Source organism: Sinohyriopsis cumingii, chromosome 4, assembly GCF_028554795.1.
Source record: "Sinohyriopsis cumingii isolate HCF-2022 chromosome 4, ASM2855479v2, whole genome shotgun sequence".
In the NCBI taxonomy this organism is placed as follows: domain Eukaryota; kingdom Metazoa; phylum Mollusca; class Bivalvia; order Unionida; family Unionidae; genus Sinohyriopsis; species Sinohyriopsis cumingii.
In genome coordinates, this window is record NC_142964.1 from 71,990,334 (window position 1) to 72,006,414 (window position 16,081).

General features: G+C 34.4%; 1 protein-coding gene across 1 annotated transcript in view; it reads right to left on the reverse strand.

The window, feature by feature from the left end:
• The window catches only part of LOC149801431 (dmX-like protein 2), a 212,399-nt gene that overhangs the window by 38,829 nt on the left and 157,489 nt on the right, over positions 1 to 16,081 (reverse strand). The window contains exon 35 of the mRNA XM_089955559.1: positions 475 to 599. Coding sequence (XP_089811685.1) covers positions 475 to 599 — 125 coding nt within the window. The remainder of the gene's footprint in view (positions 1 to 474; positions 600 to 16,081) is intronic.

Genomic DNA, 16,081 nt, shown 5'->3' on the forward strand with positions numbered 1-16,081 from the left:
AATAACTTTCATTTTCTATGTATGATCATAAGGCAGTACAAATGTCCTTTTAATATTAAGTGTTCAAGTATTTTCTTCATAGCAAAAAACTGTTCATAAAGTTCATGAAATTCTTGCAGAAATAATTTCAGAAATTATCTTTAATAAACTAAACAATATCAAGGAAGGTAACAATTCTGAGAATAATTATATCCTCTTAAAATTTAAGTTTTTTCACTTGCATCAAGATAATCAGTTTTTCAGAGCTAAAAGTTCAATAAAGCTAAATATAGAAAAGCATCTATAATTAGAAATAAAAACTATTCTTAGTAACTGTAAACAGCATGTCATAGGCCTCAGTGGCATAAATCCCTGCATGCCAATGATAACAGCAAAATCGCAACAAGGCTATTGCAAAAGTGAAACTTGTGTCTTTCATATATTTGAATGAAAGTAAATTGTAAATTGGTGTATCACAATTGCTGCTTGGCTTACCTTTTGATTACCTCTATATCCATTTCATTTTCATCATCCAGCCAGGATGGGGGGTTCAGGATCTTGGTTATGTCCAGCTCCACAATCTCTTTCTGGGTTGCCAAGCTAAGCATACTGGTTGTTGCCTGTAACAAGAAAGTTTTCTTTTTCACCGTTTCAAAGAAATGCTTTGCTGAACACTATGTCTTGCTTGTGAATCACATTTGATGAATATTTTATAACACAAACTTTAACAATAAAAATCTTTACATTGCCAATGAGACTGATGTTGTGACCATTAATGACAATACCATCAGAGAGTAATATCTATTGTGAATTTATTGTGACATACTGGGTGCCACTTCATCATTGAATTTTATAGTCGTGCTACAAACTAAGAACTGAAAGACACAAAAATGATCCTTAATAAGATTCAATGACCCACCTTTCAGTTTTCCCATGCATATCGAAGAATGTATGTACTCACAAAACTGTCATGTATCACAAAACAAAGAAAATTAATACTCTCAAAAATATACTTTTGACAATGTGTTCCATTATCTGCTACATGATGTGTACATGTTTTATCTCTCTATAACCTCAGTTAGCAAGTTATCACATTTGTTTGCTTATAAAAGTTTATGCAATACTCTCCAATTAACTCCCTTGAATGACCAACCTTCTTTATATCAGGTTACAGATAGGGATTATTTTCTTGAAGAGATTGGTATAATGTAGTATTATGCAACTACTACTACAAGTACTGCAAATACTACCTACTACTGCCAGTACTTTATCAAAGATCCAGTACCGCAAATGAATAGCTTCATTTATCTTTATAAATAGTCTATATAAACATGTTTACTGAGCAAAGTGATTCTTTACTTGCTACAAAAGATGCATATAGCATCTTAGATTATCTCATTCATTTCTTTGAAAAATTTTGAAAAGCTAATCATACGGTATATATTTGCTGATCATAACATTCAATAGAAAGGGCAATTTAATCAGCGAGAAGTTGAATACAATGCAAAAATAATGTTATATGTGACATACTGTATATACTTGCTTAGAAGTGATGTCCAACTTCAAATGCATATTGTAATGTAATCTAAATGTATAAGCATTGTTAATTATGCTGCAAGATAAATTCCTCAATTAAGAAAATAGTTGTGTAGCTATACAAACAGAATAATAACAAATATCACTGGAATTATTTTCTTAATTCAGCCTTATTTTATGAGGTTAATCAGATTTACAAAGACTTCTTATCGACCCCTTCTCATTAGCAAACGTAAATTTGTTACTTTTAAGTGTAACATTTCACTGAAAAGAGAATTTTCTCTTTTTTTATTGTGTAGTTTTTGATTAACATAATAAAAAGTATGCTAAGTGCCAAACTTACTGTGTAATAGATACTATAGTCAGGGACCTAGAGTGTATAATTTACCTGTGGTTGAGTGATGTCATGCAATGTCAATATCCCTCCCAACCCAATATGGCTTTAGTGTTAAGAGCAAGAAGGTAAAATCCAAGTAACCTGAAAAATGTTTTTACTCCCAGATACAGACAGGTAAGAACATGAACAAGCCATGTACAATCAAGAAACATATAATCAAGTTTAGTATCAATTGAATCATAATATAATCTCTTCCACATTAAAGCTAAAAAGCAACAATAACGTCTATTATAAAGTTTTTTGCACAAAATAGCAAGCATTAAGTGAAGATAATCGCATAAATGTTACTCACAATTTTCCTTAACTAAGACCTAAATGACATTTTCACAGCGTGATGAAAATCAACTCTTGAGTGGTATGAAATTTTCATATAGATGCAAGATCACCTAATGAATATGCATAGGTCTTGCTCATAATAAAAATCATCCAAAAGCTTGATGATATTAGCCTATTTAGCAGTCCAATTAAAACGGGGTTAGAAATATGGCCTCTTAAGTGGTAAGAAGTTTTGCTAATCATATGCAAGATTACCTCATTAATATGCAAACATTTTGCTCACAATAAAAAATTGTACACGCATTTTGTCAATACAAAGATATCTACCAAGGTTGATAAAAATATTACCAGAAATAAGAGTTGCTATGTGTGCATGGTACGCTTCTTGATAATTAAGACTGTCTGATATGTTTATTTAAGACGTTCATCATCTACCCAATTCAAATTTCTAAAATCCCTGTAAGGTCCAAACCAGACAGTAAAATACTCTATCTTCATTATAATTTTATCCAGAACTCGGGTAAGAAACACTTTTGCATCTGACGGATTGAAGACTGTCCTGTCCTCTTTGCAGTAAATAAGACCAGTAAGGGACATGTTAGCAATCTATTCAGGATTTCACCAACTCACAGCTAAAGTTCTTACAGGTGAATTACTGTAAATCACAAAATATTAACTACCATAAAATCTGAGCAAATTTTGCAAGCCAAATTCAATATTTGTAAATGATTGAAACTAAAATTAGCATCTAAATATGCAGGATGTGCACAATATATATGATGATGAGACAGTTCTAAAAGTTTGTAACCCACTGTCTGAATGGACTTGTGTCTTTTGCACTCTGCCAATTCCCTTGTGCTACAATGAGGTGACCACATTTCATTTAATTTATGTCAACTTAGTGGTATCTTTGTAACAAAGCACACCACTTTTATTCTGATTGCATAAACACTGCCCCCCCACCACGAACCAAACAAATTCACATTTTTGCGAAACGGTAACCACTAAAAAAATTAATTCCCTGAAAATTAAATGATGCTACGAAATTGTGGCTTACAGCAATAGAAAACATTTTGGCTTCAAAAATGATTACTAACCTAACAGATAATTTTTAATACAGTTATTTTTAAAGTACTTTTTTTTAGTGCTTTGTGTAAATTTATGTGCAATACTAAAAATTCATTACAAGACCAGTAGGGCCATTTAAATGATAATTACAGTTTTTTTAAAAGAACATAATGAAACTATCTTAAAGACTCTACAATTTTAGTAGGCTAAAACAAGTACCATATATACTTGCTTGTAAGTCAAGTCAAACTGCATACAACAAAGATCCTAGTCTGCCACAGCATAATGCACCTGCAGACCAAACTGCACAGACCGAGATCTGCTGATGCATTATTTGATGTCAGATATAGGTCTGTGCAGTTTGCATTTGGACTCAACTAATAAGCAGGTACATATGGTACACTGGTAGAATTTAGAGTCAACTGTTATTATGTAGACTAACCATAATCAGCATTGCCTTGTCTACAAAGATTATTTTCCTTGTTTATTTATTTCCTTCTCATGATGATGAAATAAAACTAAGTTTAACCCAAAGTACATGGATAATGCTTCAAGTAGAAGGTTGCAAGTGTCTGGAATGCAACTGATGTCAGAATGCTAGACTGCAGTATGTACAAAAAAATTCTGACATTATTTAGGGATTTTTAAAATATTTTTTGGTACTTTTATTTTCTACTTCATATCTGTTTCAAAGAATTTTAACATGTTTACCTTTGAATCTTTATCTTAAATACTTTTTTGAAAGGTTTTATCCTGCCAAAGTTTTTAAAGTTTTGGAGCTTAACTTTTCAGATATAAAGTTGCCAAGATAAACAGCTTGTATTGTTCAATCAACTTGATTAGATATTAGGAACTATAAAAAATGACAGCTAGTCATGCTAGCTGAACAATCAAACCATACCAATGGAAGAAGCTTGCCCTGAGTACAAGTGTCCCAAAACATTCATAATGAAGAAAAAAATCAACTAAAATGTTCCAATCTTGAATTGCATTTAATAAATTATTTTCTAAACAATTTAGAATGTCCCAACTTTTTCCTTTATTACAACATACATATATAGCAACAATTTAGGATGTCCCAACTTTTTCCATAGACCAACATACATATATAGGGTAAATATAATACACTTACACGAACAAAATGTAAAAAGAATTATAAAAATTCTACATCTGTATGTCAAAGAAAAAACAATCACCACAAAATGAATGAAGATGATGTAACTTAATGTGAAATAATTTAAGGCAAAATAAAAAAAGCGAGAACATGCAATATTCCATTTAAGAAAATATTTAAAAATGATCACATTTAACAATTAGGGAAAAAAACATTCACCATCAGCGAAACTCCAGTTTTTAACCTATGTACTTGTAGAACAGAAAACTGCTAAATAGACCTATATGTAACATTTACTCAATGGTGAATGGCATATACCCGCAACATGACGGCACACAAAGCATCACCAGATCAACATCTACTCTGTTCACTCCATTTAATAAGTACAAAGGTTCTTTCTTTTCTGGTGCATTTTTTTAAGTCATGGGCCTATACAAAACCTTTAACAGGACTGTTTCTTCAGGATTTACACGGTGAAAAGGACCTTTTTAAATTCAGAAGGGGTAGGTTGGGAACCATCATATTTTCAGTTCTAGAACAACACTGAATATATCACAAACTGTTTATGTTGCAATAAAAATATAAGATAAATAACTTTTAAATACCATATATACTTGCTTATAAGACAAATCCAACTGCAAACTGCACAGACCCAGATCTGCCATCACATAATGCATGTAGAGATCTGGGTCTGTGCAGTTTGTTAGGAGTAATCAGTAGAATAAACAATATAGATCCTAATCTGCAGGAACATTATGCCTCAGCAGATCAGGACCTTTGTTGTTTGCAGTTTGATTTGACTTATGAATATATACAGTAATAAAAATAAAATAATTGAACTGTTTGTTGATATTATGGACAAAGTGAAATTGGAATTGTATTTCATGGCAATTGTGTTATGTCATATGATTACAAACTGTATGCTAATAGCCAAGACATAATTATCTGATAAGAAACACTAGATTTGGACCATGTACAACCTCATAATGTACCTTTGTTAATTATGAAAAGCATGACAACCAATGAAAATGTTGCATTGATCAACTGTCTCTTAAACAAGTGCTTCAATTTGGCACTTGATCTAGAAACCAAGCATGATATGCAGGAGTTATTTAACACTGCTGAATCTTAGAAACTCTAAGAGTCATGAAAAATTGTGCACATGCTCACTCCATCATAAGAGAGTAATTAAATTTAGTGGAGATTTATGTAATTACACCTGGAGAAAACGTTTTCAATATTGTTCGATGATAATGCAAATGCTATTGCCAACATCCTGGGTTTTTAAAGTTGGTACCTACAGGGGAATTTTCTCAAAATTAATTGCATATTTTCCCAGTTTTAAAACTTATTCTTGGAAATATTGATCACTGAATGAGTGTTTTTATGGTCTTACCACAAAAGTATAATGATCAAGTCCAACAAAAACATCAGCCTCTTTGGAAACTGAATTATTTGTATATGCTAAAATGAAATAAAACAAGAACAAAAAAAACGTTAATTTCAAGGATATATAACTAGAGGTACCATTATAGTGAGTTGATAAGATATTAAGATTCATTTTCCTTTTCTTCAAATCATAGTTTTTCAAAATAAGCTTCAGAAACTACTATTATTTGTCCCACAAGTCATATTTTATCAGGTGGAAGTAAAAGAATTTTAGTAACCTTGGGGTTGCACCCTGTATAAATACTATTGGAATTACAGTTTATGCATCAGTGATTACCTTGATCAGTCACTACAGCTGAGATCTCAAACAAAAAGTATCCAGTTCACTCATTTAATTCCTACTTATTTGCTCAGCCAACCTGCTAAGTGTAACCTAACACAATATACATTGTATTAACATAAAAAATTTACCACTGGATGAACATATTTATTCCCACTTTCAACTGATCAGAAAGACTACTGTGTGTAGACTAGGATATATAAATCATGGAAAAAGTCTGGCCATCAGCTAAAAATGTTTAAATACTTAAACTATCTTAGCAAAGCATCAAATGATCAGATTTCAAGATTCTAACATAAACATTACCCAATAAATGAATTTCATATAAAATTTCAACAAACTCATGGAAGCATGAAATACTGGTAATGGAGACCACATTTTGCAACAAGGTTATAGAAATTATCTTGAATCACTCCCTCACCAAGTTTCATAATTCTTGCTATGTTATTATAGCCTCTTGAAAACTCGCAAGATCATAACCTAATTACAAAAACTTGACCACAACCAGTAAAAAAAATTAACTGTAGGTCATTGAGAGTTTCTTTTGTTTGCACATGTATGGTAACTAACAGAGATGTGTATCATCGAATATTTCAAAATTCAGCATGAATAACTTCTGAGAAATGACAGGCCAACAAAAAATTTTATCCAGTGAAGCACAAAATCTGGGTCGTTATTGCTAAATTCTGCAATGATGGATTAGTATCAGCAGTGCCTGGGAAATAAACTTCAAACTCAACTTTAACCAAATATCTTGATGCATGAAATATGGGTCAAAGTGACCAGTGTATCAAGATGTATCTCTTCGCCAGGTTTCAAGATTATAGAAAGGAGCAATATGTACATAGCATGCCAAAATCTGTGTTACCATGAACTAAATGGAAACATTTAACTTCAACCCGCAAAATGTGAAATGCAGGTCACAGTAAAACCCCTTTCACAATATGTCTGTTGCTCTAAAAGAGATACAGAAAATCATATAGCTTAATAATTCTAGCATGAACAGTACTTGAGAAACAATCTGAAACACAAATTTAACCAAGTTCAGTGAAACTTGAAATATAGGTCACAATTATCTTCTTTTGGAATGAGGGTGTTGTACTCATCAAGATGCACACCTTATCATGTTTTATGATTCCAGGAATAACAGTATGTCGACAGGATTACAATATATATATATATATATATATATATATATATATATATATATATATATATATATATATATATATATATATATATATATATATATATATATATATATATGTTCATGAGCTAAATACAAAAACCTTTTAAAAGAATAGTAAGTTGCAAAATGCACATCACAGAGACATTCTTATCCACACAATCATCTAGTGTGATGATTCTAGAATCAACAGTGCTTGGGAAATAAACTTCAAACTCAACTTTAACCAAATATCTTGATGCATGAAATATGGGTCAAACTGACCAGTTTTTGTGATGAGGTGTTGTACTCAACAAGATGCATCCCCTCACCAATTTTATTATTCCAGGAATGACAGTATGCATACAAGGTGCAATAAGTCTAATCTAAACACAAAAAATTTAACCAAGAACAAATAAATAATGTACATTAATGTACAAAGCTTGCCCCCTTAGCCACTTTCCCAGGGGGCTGGGACTATGAAACCCATTTCAACCTGTGTCTGGGACCCAAGAAAACAAATGGAATTACAGTGAGATTGTACATGTGTAGATACTTGTTTATAAGATGATTCCAACTGCAAACTGCACAGACCCAGATCTGCCATCAAATAATGAACCAGCAGATCTGAGCCTGTTCAGTTTGTTAAGAGTAATCAGTAGAACAAACAGGCACATTATGCTATGGCAAATCAGGACCTTTGTTGTTTGCAGCTTGACTTGACAAGCAATTATGTGTTGCATACAGATATGCTTTGATATGTACAGATGCCAATCCTAAGTCTGGGAGTAGTACAATAGTTCTCCTGTGCTATTTTTGGAGGCAAGCTAAAATGAACAGTGTGGATACTGATGAGATGACAGACTTGTGTCAATGCTATCTGTAGTTTGATGCCCGTTATGCACAAGATAATTCTAAAAACTGACTGCATATCCGCCTGGTAAGCAATAATAATCAGGGTGACATAAATAAACATTCCAGATCTGATGGAATGAAATATCCAACATCAGCATTTTATAAAATAACTGCCTGGAATATTGGGGGAAAAAGCATTAGATACACTGCAAATTTTTTCAAGTTTGATCGGCATTCACAATCATTAAAGATTTGTAAAAATCTATCAAGTTGAAACAATGTTATTCCAACACAAAGTGTAATAGAATTGGTATCCTGCAATGCAGCTAGAAATATCTTGGGCTTATTAACCATTTCTTGTGTAGATTTGTGCATCCCATATCTAACTGGATTAAAGATTCCAAATGAAATTAATGGGTTAGAAAATATTTAATATATCAAGGAGCAGAATTATCTAAGATGAGAAAAGGACCACATCACAATTTGTTTTTACTCCTCAAAGAATAATATACTTACCTGATCATAACCTGACCAAAACTGTAAATAAAGCAGACCAGTACTACTTATTTAAAACTTACAAGATGAAAAAAGTATTTACAATGTTTGAATGAGTAAGCATGAATATATGCCCTTTAACTGACACCTGTGGCTGTTTTGTGCCCTGCAATAAATGTGGAATGTTAAAGTCAACATGACGTGTGAGTATTATTGCAGTGTCATATTATTGTTACAATTCAATATCATAATGACATCAGAATGGGTCAGTTGCTTTACAACAGGTTGAACGTTAATAATGTTTTGAATATTGTGGTCTACAGCTCTTACTCTTTTGCCTGAACGTACAAGAAGAAACATCTTTCAATAATAAACACAGAAGCAGTATACTAAAAAGACCAATTAGAATGGGATTTTAAAAGATTCTAAATGTCAGGTGTATGCAATGGTAAATGTTGCAAAAATTTATAATATACTAAACATAGATTTTTGTATTTCTAGGATAGATTAATAACACCTGTTAGATAACGGACTTAATACATTCCACGTAAACTTATATATGAGGCATTTTAAAGTTAAGACAAGTTATCAACAATGCAACTTACAAGGGACTGACATTCTTAAACTGAAGAGTCAATACAAGGTTTGCTTAAGATGGATTCCAATGATTTTCCATATTTAATTACAAGACATCAGGAATTAATGTTTATGCATATTACTTTTATCATTTTAACCTTTGATATTAGCAAATGTTGTGCGTTATCTTCAGACAAACAATTACCTCTTTGATTCTTCATTCAACCTTAACTGGCCTAATTGCTGTCTGAATTTTGGGGCAAAATAAAACTATTGCCTAATGTCCAAAACTTACACTGTAAAAGAAAAACGCAGTAAAGACTGTACCATTAAAATATTATAAAATAAGTTTTAGGTTTGGCAGGAAGTCAAGATGATGGAGATATCTAATCAAGCTGAATTCCACTGAAGAAAAATGCTTTATTATTCAATCTTCCCCTGAACAAAAAAGCAAAAACTAAATGAACTTTTGAAGATCTTAATAACAAGACAGCATAAGACATGCTCATCATGTGACATTTCTCCTGTGATCATTTGAACTTTTAGCTAGAAATGATATACTGCTGAGGTATCATGTATAAAGAGTAGTTTTTTAAATATATCCCATAGCATCATTACAGACCATCCTGAGAATGAAGATCACATAGTTATTCTTGCATTGCTTGTATGACTGTGGTATGTGAAACACCATCTAGCCATTATGTATATCTGGGTAAATTATCATGAAAATATCTTTTGTGTTTAAATATTTACAGCCCAGAGAAAACAATAATGTAATTAATGCTTAGACTGTTGGTCTTTGTTGTTTTAAAAGACTCCAGCAGGAATAGTAAGCATTGATAAGGATCCAACAGCCTGTCCACTCACTCAATCCTGGCTATATTGTGCCAATTAAGAGTTCAGTTTTAATAATATAAAAGTAAAAATCACAATTTCTGGTATAATAGGATCTACACTTCGTGTTTAAAAAAAACAAGTAGTCATAAGCTACACACAAAAACCTAAATCAATAATGTACAAAAAATATGCCTCTATGTACAAATATCCCTTAGCCAAGTCCACAGGTAGGAAACCCACTCCAAACTGTTGTCTATGAAGAATGGTTGAGATACAGTGAGGCATATGTAGATTCTTTTACAAGTGCAGACACCCATGCCAATGCAAATGCCGATGGTGATACTCTATATAGCAAAGCTGAGCTAAAAGCTGGGAACATAGTTATATTTCCCTTGGCTTGACTGTAGCATACTATCTAGCATTTTTATACATCATACAATTTTTACATTTTCCCTCATTGTAGCCTTTAAGGTAGGGTTTGATTGTAGAATGTTTCTGGTTTTTCATGAAAATACCTTCACTGGCTCAGATGGTACAGCCAGGAAAAGGAGTAACATTTACCTTTTGCTATGACCTTGACCTTGAGGAGGAATGACTTAGGTACACAACATACAGCATAGTCATAATATATATCCAAATAAAGTTTCAAGCAAAATATCTTCAGATTCAGCCAGGACATGGAAATAATTCACAGAGTTATATTTTTCCTTGCTGTTATTTAGAAAATGAAATTTAGGATACAGATGTGGTATGCAACACATTGTCTAGTCAGGTTTCTAGATAAAGTTTCAAGAAAATACCTTCTGTACTTTAAAAATTCACAGCCTAGATATGAAAACAAATCAGACTGGTCCCTTTGGGATGAGAGGTCTCAGAGGTAAAAGCAGTCTCTTATCTTCATCCCTTGATTTGGATGATATTAAATACAGAGCAGTTGTGCTCTTATGATATGCTAGTGGCAAATGACCTAACTTCATGAAGTGATATGTGTAAAATTTCATCTGGTCCTCCTCGTATCCAGGGCAGCTGACCTAACGCAGAAATATCAGCCCTATCTTCACTAAGTGTTAAGAACAATCAAGATTTCTCCTTCTTGGCTTAGTCCTGAACGAAGTCCTGCAGATGGCCCAGGGCCGAAAGGTCCAAAGAAGACAGTGTTTTCAAGACAAAATGACTGGTTCCACAGGAGGAGGAGCTTGTTGTTGTTGTATGGTTTAACACCATTTTTCAGCACGCGATAGGCTACACATCGCAGCCAGTATTAATGGTGGAGGAAGAACCTGAGAAAACCCGGAAAGAACAACCAACCTACGAGAAGCTACTGGCAAACTTTCTCACATACCCACATTGGCTGAATCTGAGACTCAAAACCCATGCAGACAGAGGTGAGATGGCAGTGATCCATAATGGACAGCGCTTTAGACCACTCTCCCACTCAGGGCCCCTGAGAAGGTGCTAGTTCTTGGCAATGAAATCAGGGTGGTCTTGAGAGAAATCAAAGCATCATAGAGGAACTGCACATGGCATGGGTTGACTGATATGGTATACATCTCACTGATCTGATTGCTGTAACTAAAGTGATTAAAAGCAGGTTTTGTATAAGTTGAGTCATGAAGGCTCTGGGCCATGGTTCAAAGTTGGGGGGGGGTTGTCTTAACATTCAGAACCCAAAGAAGATGCTGACATAGACCAATGGTAAAGGCCTTTCCAATAGACATGTCAAAATACACAGGAAAGTTGGAGAGGTTTTTGTTCTAACCTCCAGTGATGGTAAAATGTACCTGAGATCATGAAATAGTAGCCTCTGATTGTTATGAGAGCTAACTTCTCGCACACTTCATACATCATAAGATAAAAGTTAGCTATTTATAAAACTGAAGCTTTTATGGGAGAGAAGTACTTTTCTTTGTACCACTGGGTAAAAGATTCTATATTTCCTGTCATAGCCTTTCAAAGTGGTGGGCCTTTTTGCTTGATCAAATCTGTCCACCACTTGTTCTGATAACTGTTTTATCTGAGGACTTGTCTGATATACACCAGGCAGGCAGGTTTAACATTCCTGGGTTCAGGTGAAAACATGCACTACTTGTTATTTCAGCAGACACAAAAAAATTAAGACTCTTCCTGGGAATCTGCCGCAGTTCAAAAGGTCACTGATCTGTGATTTTCCCCACATGAGGGGAGCAAGGTGGATTACTTAAAATCACTTTCTGCAATCCTTTGCTAATAAATAAGTATGGAGAAAGTCTTATCAGGACCATTCTAATTTGAGGGTAAAAGGGCATCATCTTCACATGAAGAAAGTTAGGAGTTTGTCATTTAACCTCTACAAAGGGTCAAATCCTGCAAAAAGATTCAACCGAAAACTAACAGGTGAAAGGTTGATGAGCTGATTCTGCTGGAATGGTGAGTCTGCTTGGAAAGTGACCCTGCCTGTAGTGTAACTGGTTCTGGTAGGCAAAGTTACACTGCTGCTGGGATCTGGAATCTCATGAACTGGCAGCACAATGCAAGATGGTTCATAGGCACACTGATAAGACCATGAGATGATGAGATTCCTGGGCTAGGATCTGTCTATTGAAGGTCAAATGGGACACCTCTAAGATTATTCTGATGTCCTCTCTCTGACCGTGTGATAAAAGGTTGGAAGACTGAGTTTGTGATCTGAGAAAGGACTTATGAACTTTAAGTAGTGTGGACAAGGATAGGAACGCATATCTTTCAGCAAGCTAGAGATAAACAAACACACCAGTCAAATTTAAGAGTACTGCCTTATTCAGTACAAAGGCCATATGTTAAAACTGACTTCCAGATCATTCATGCCAACCCCAACTGAGGTATAAGCATCATTATTGCTAATATATGGCACAAAGCATAATCTGTGCATAAAAAGTGTTATCTGTATATTACATGCCATAATTACAGCGTTCCGTATGACAAATGTACATTTATTTTTGCTACTAACCTGGTTCTGCAGCTGGTCAAAATTCGTGTCACATTTGGGCGAAATCCATGTGGACTGGTGGATTAGAACCATAATACAAACACAAAACATACTGACAATTTATATTCCACACTCTCTTTAATTAGTCTACAAGTCTAACTTTCTCTGATCGTAAAGTCCAAAAATTCTGCAATGAGCATAGCAATCATGTGCTCTGTATTACATCTCCCTCATTTCCTTCTAAGTTTATAAAGGAGGATTAATTTGTCATTTTTTTGGATCTGACATGTTTTGAAGTTTGAAGAGATCCATCTGCTGTAATATTTATAGTCCTGTAACATCCCCTAGTCCCAACGGCAAAGACTATTTTGCTTAACAGCTGGTTCCATTTTCATTAAAAGTACAGAGTGGTCTGCTACCTAACTATATTATCAATATTAGTATCATTAATCTGTGAGGCAACATTTCAAATATTGAAGAAACCCGTCTTTTTTCTTGGAAATGCATCATATACTGTTGCTATAAATAGATCATAAGGAAAGCACATGTACATCTAGGATCAACAAATGTACTTTTATGCTATTCTTATGCAGCAATATATATTTTTTAGAATATTCTCAAATTTATTACAAGTGGGATGAAAGAGACGATAATAAAAATGAAAAGCATAACTTTTAATGCTTATATTTGTTTAATACACCAAAAAGAGCATTCCATATACAGGCAACATATGATATAGTTAGGGGAAAAAAGCAAAATGATTATGCTAAAAAAGTAATGGTTGGCATGTATGCCAAGTGTGTCTGTTGGCAGGTTCTATATGGAATGGTCTAGGTGATATTTAGATTACTGAAATACAACCCATGAGACCAAGCCTAAGATAGAACCAATGTCTGATGCATGTCCAAAGATGATCTATGGTCCATTTGCAAAGAGATGGGTTCTCACATTCCCAGGCCCTTAATGTCTTTGTTGAGAGTTGGGACTGTGGCAAAGACCAATGTGTTTTGTCTTGCAAAGTCTGATGAGAGTTATTGTTGTGAAATACAGGTTTATTCATGCTTCAGTTGAATTTAAAGCAAATTAAGATGTCAGCAACTCATGAGGATTGCAGCAACTGATATCTTTTAAAAAAGAAATGAACAGATATGGGAATTCTGTGAAAGGCCATAAGCAGGGCAGAAAGAGACAGATGCTGAAAGACTACTTCAACTGATGCAAGGCTGGGTCTTCTCTGGACAATGTTTGGTCAAGATGCCTTAAAACTTGTACAAGTGAAATGTCCAGAAAACTGTTCATGAAGGAAGCAATGACTAAGTTGATGAAGTGTGGTGTGGAGGTTCAGCGAACAAGGCTGGGTGTCTGTCCATGGTGATTTCGAATGATCCACACTGAATGTCACAAAGGTCTGAAGAGGGTATCACATTTCCAGAATTGGGGAGTTACCGTAGCTGTAATGGTTCATGATGGAACCACGACTCATGATGGACTTTTCTGAAGCCTGTGCACAAACTTTCCATAGATCTGGCACTGGACAGTACAGGATAACTGTTTACATCTGGTCCCAGTTATGCCAGGTTTCCATAACAGGTCCAGGGTAAGACCTTGCATGACCAGGTCATGGATGCTGTTTTGGGTCTGGGACTGGGCATAACTGTGTGCATCCTGATAGTAGAAGGTGTAGGTTGAATGTGTACCAGGGCTAGGGTTGTGGTCTGGGCCAGAAGAATTCTGGTGTTAAGTCTAGTGCCAGCTATTGTGTGTGTGTGTGTGTGTGTGTGTGTCTGTGTGTGTGTGTGTGTGTGTGTGTGTGATTTGGATTTTTAATGTAGCTTTTAAAAAAATTCAGTCATATTGCTATGATGTCTGCAGTGTAGCAGTTTATAGTTATGTCTAGCATTGGGGCATCATGCCGCAGAGATGTAGCATGATGTCCCACCCAGTCACATTATCCTGACACCAGGTCGACCAGTCCTAACACTCACCTCTTAATGCTGAGTGCCAAGCGAGGCAGATGTTAGTACCATTTTTGTATGTCTTTGGTATGGCTCTGCCAGGGATCAAACCTACAACCTCCCACATCCGAGGCAGTCACTCTAACCACTAGGCCACGGGAGCAGTGCCAGCTATTGAAACAGCCTTGTTACATTGAATATATATGATCATTTACTTGACATTCATTAATCTAACTTACAAAAGAGTCTAGTACTGAGTTGAACTGTAAGCAATGAGGGACCAATAGGCAGGCAGTTAAGACTGTGCTTATTAGCTTATCACACGTCAGTGGTAGATAACTGAAGTGCAAAACACAGAGCAAGTTTAGAGCAGAACAACAGATGGATTATAATTCCCTGAGGTGAGAAAACTCCAAGGAATTGCTCAAGAACACAAAACAAATCAACAGTTGCACAAGCATAAGTAATAAATGGCAACTGATGGAATTCTGTGCTAGCCCCGAAGACAATATAGTCTGACTTCTGATATTGCAACCTGACAACCATACACATTTGGGTTGCTAACACAGATATTTATGTGAACTTTTTTTAAAGCTTGGAAGAACTAGATTTGTGAACTAGCAGATGTACTCGTAAAGAATTAAGATTTTGAAAATTTGAAGAAGAAATATCAAGACTTATGATAGCTTGGAATACTGACAATGGATGCACAGAAGGACAAACATATGGATAGCATTATGATTTTTATGTCTCTATGTTTTTAACATTCTCTGTTGAAAGGCAAAATAGAAAATAGCTTAGATTCTCAAAACAGCAATAAAACTATCTGTCTTAGGGCTAATCAAGCAATAGTAATAAGGTGGGTAAGGGTGTAAAATTGGTTTGAAAAACCAGAATGTGTGTCACTGATGCCACTTACCTTTCCTATTAAAGCCTGTTGCATTGTAATTCCAAAATGTGTTAGTGAAAAAAATGAATACCCTCATACTGATGATAAACCAAAAGAAGAAAAGCATGTATGAATTTGTTATCACTACATACCATAAAGAAACACTGAAAAAAATGAATTGATCTATTTATTTAGTGAACAGTATAGTGAGTTATAGATTTTAATGTTATATGGGAGATAACAAAACTACTGCACTATTTTTTTAT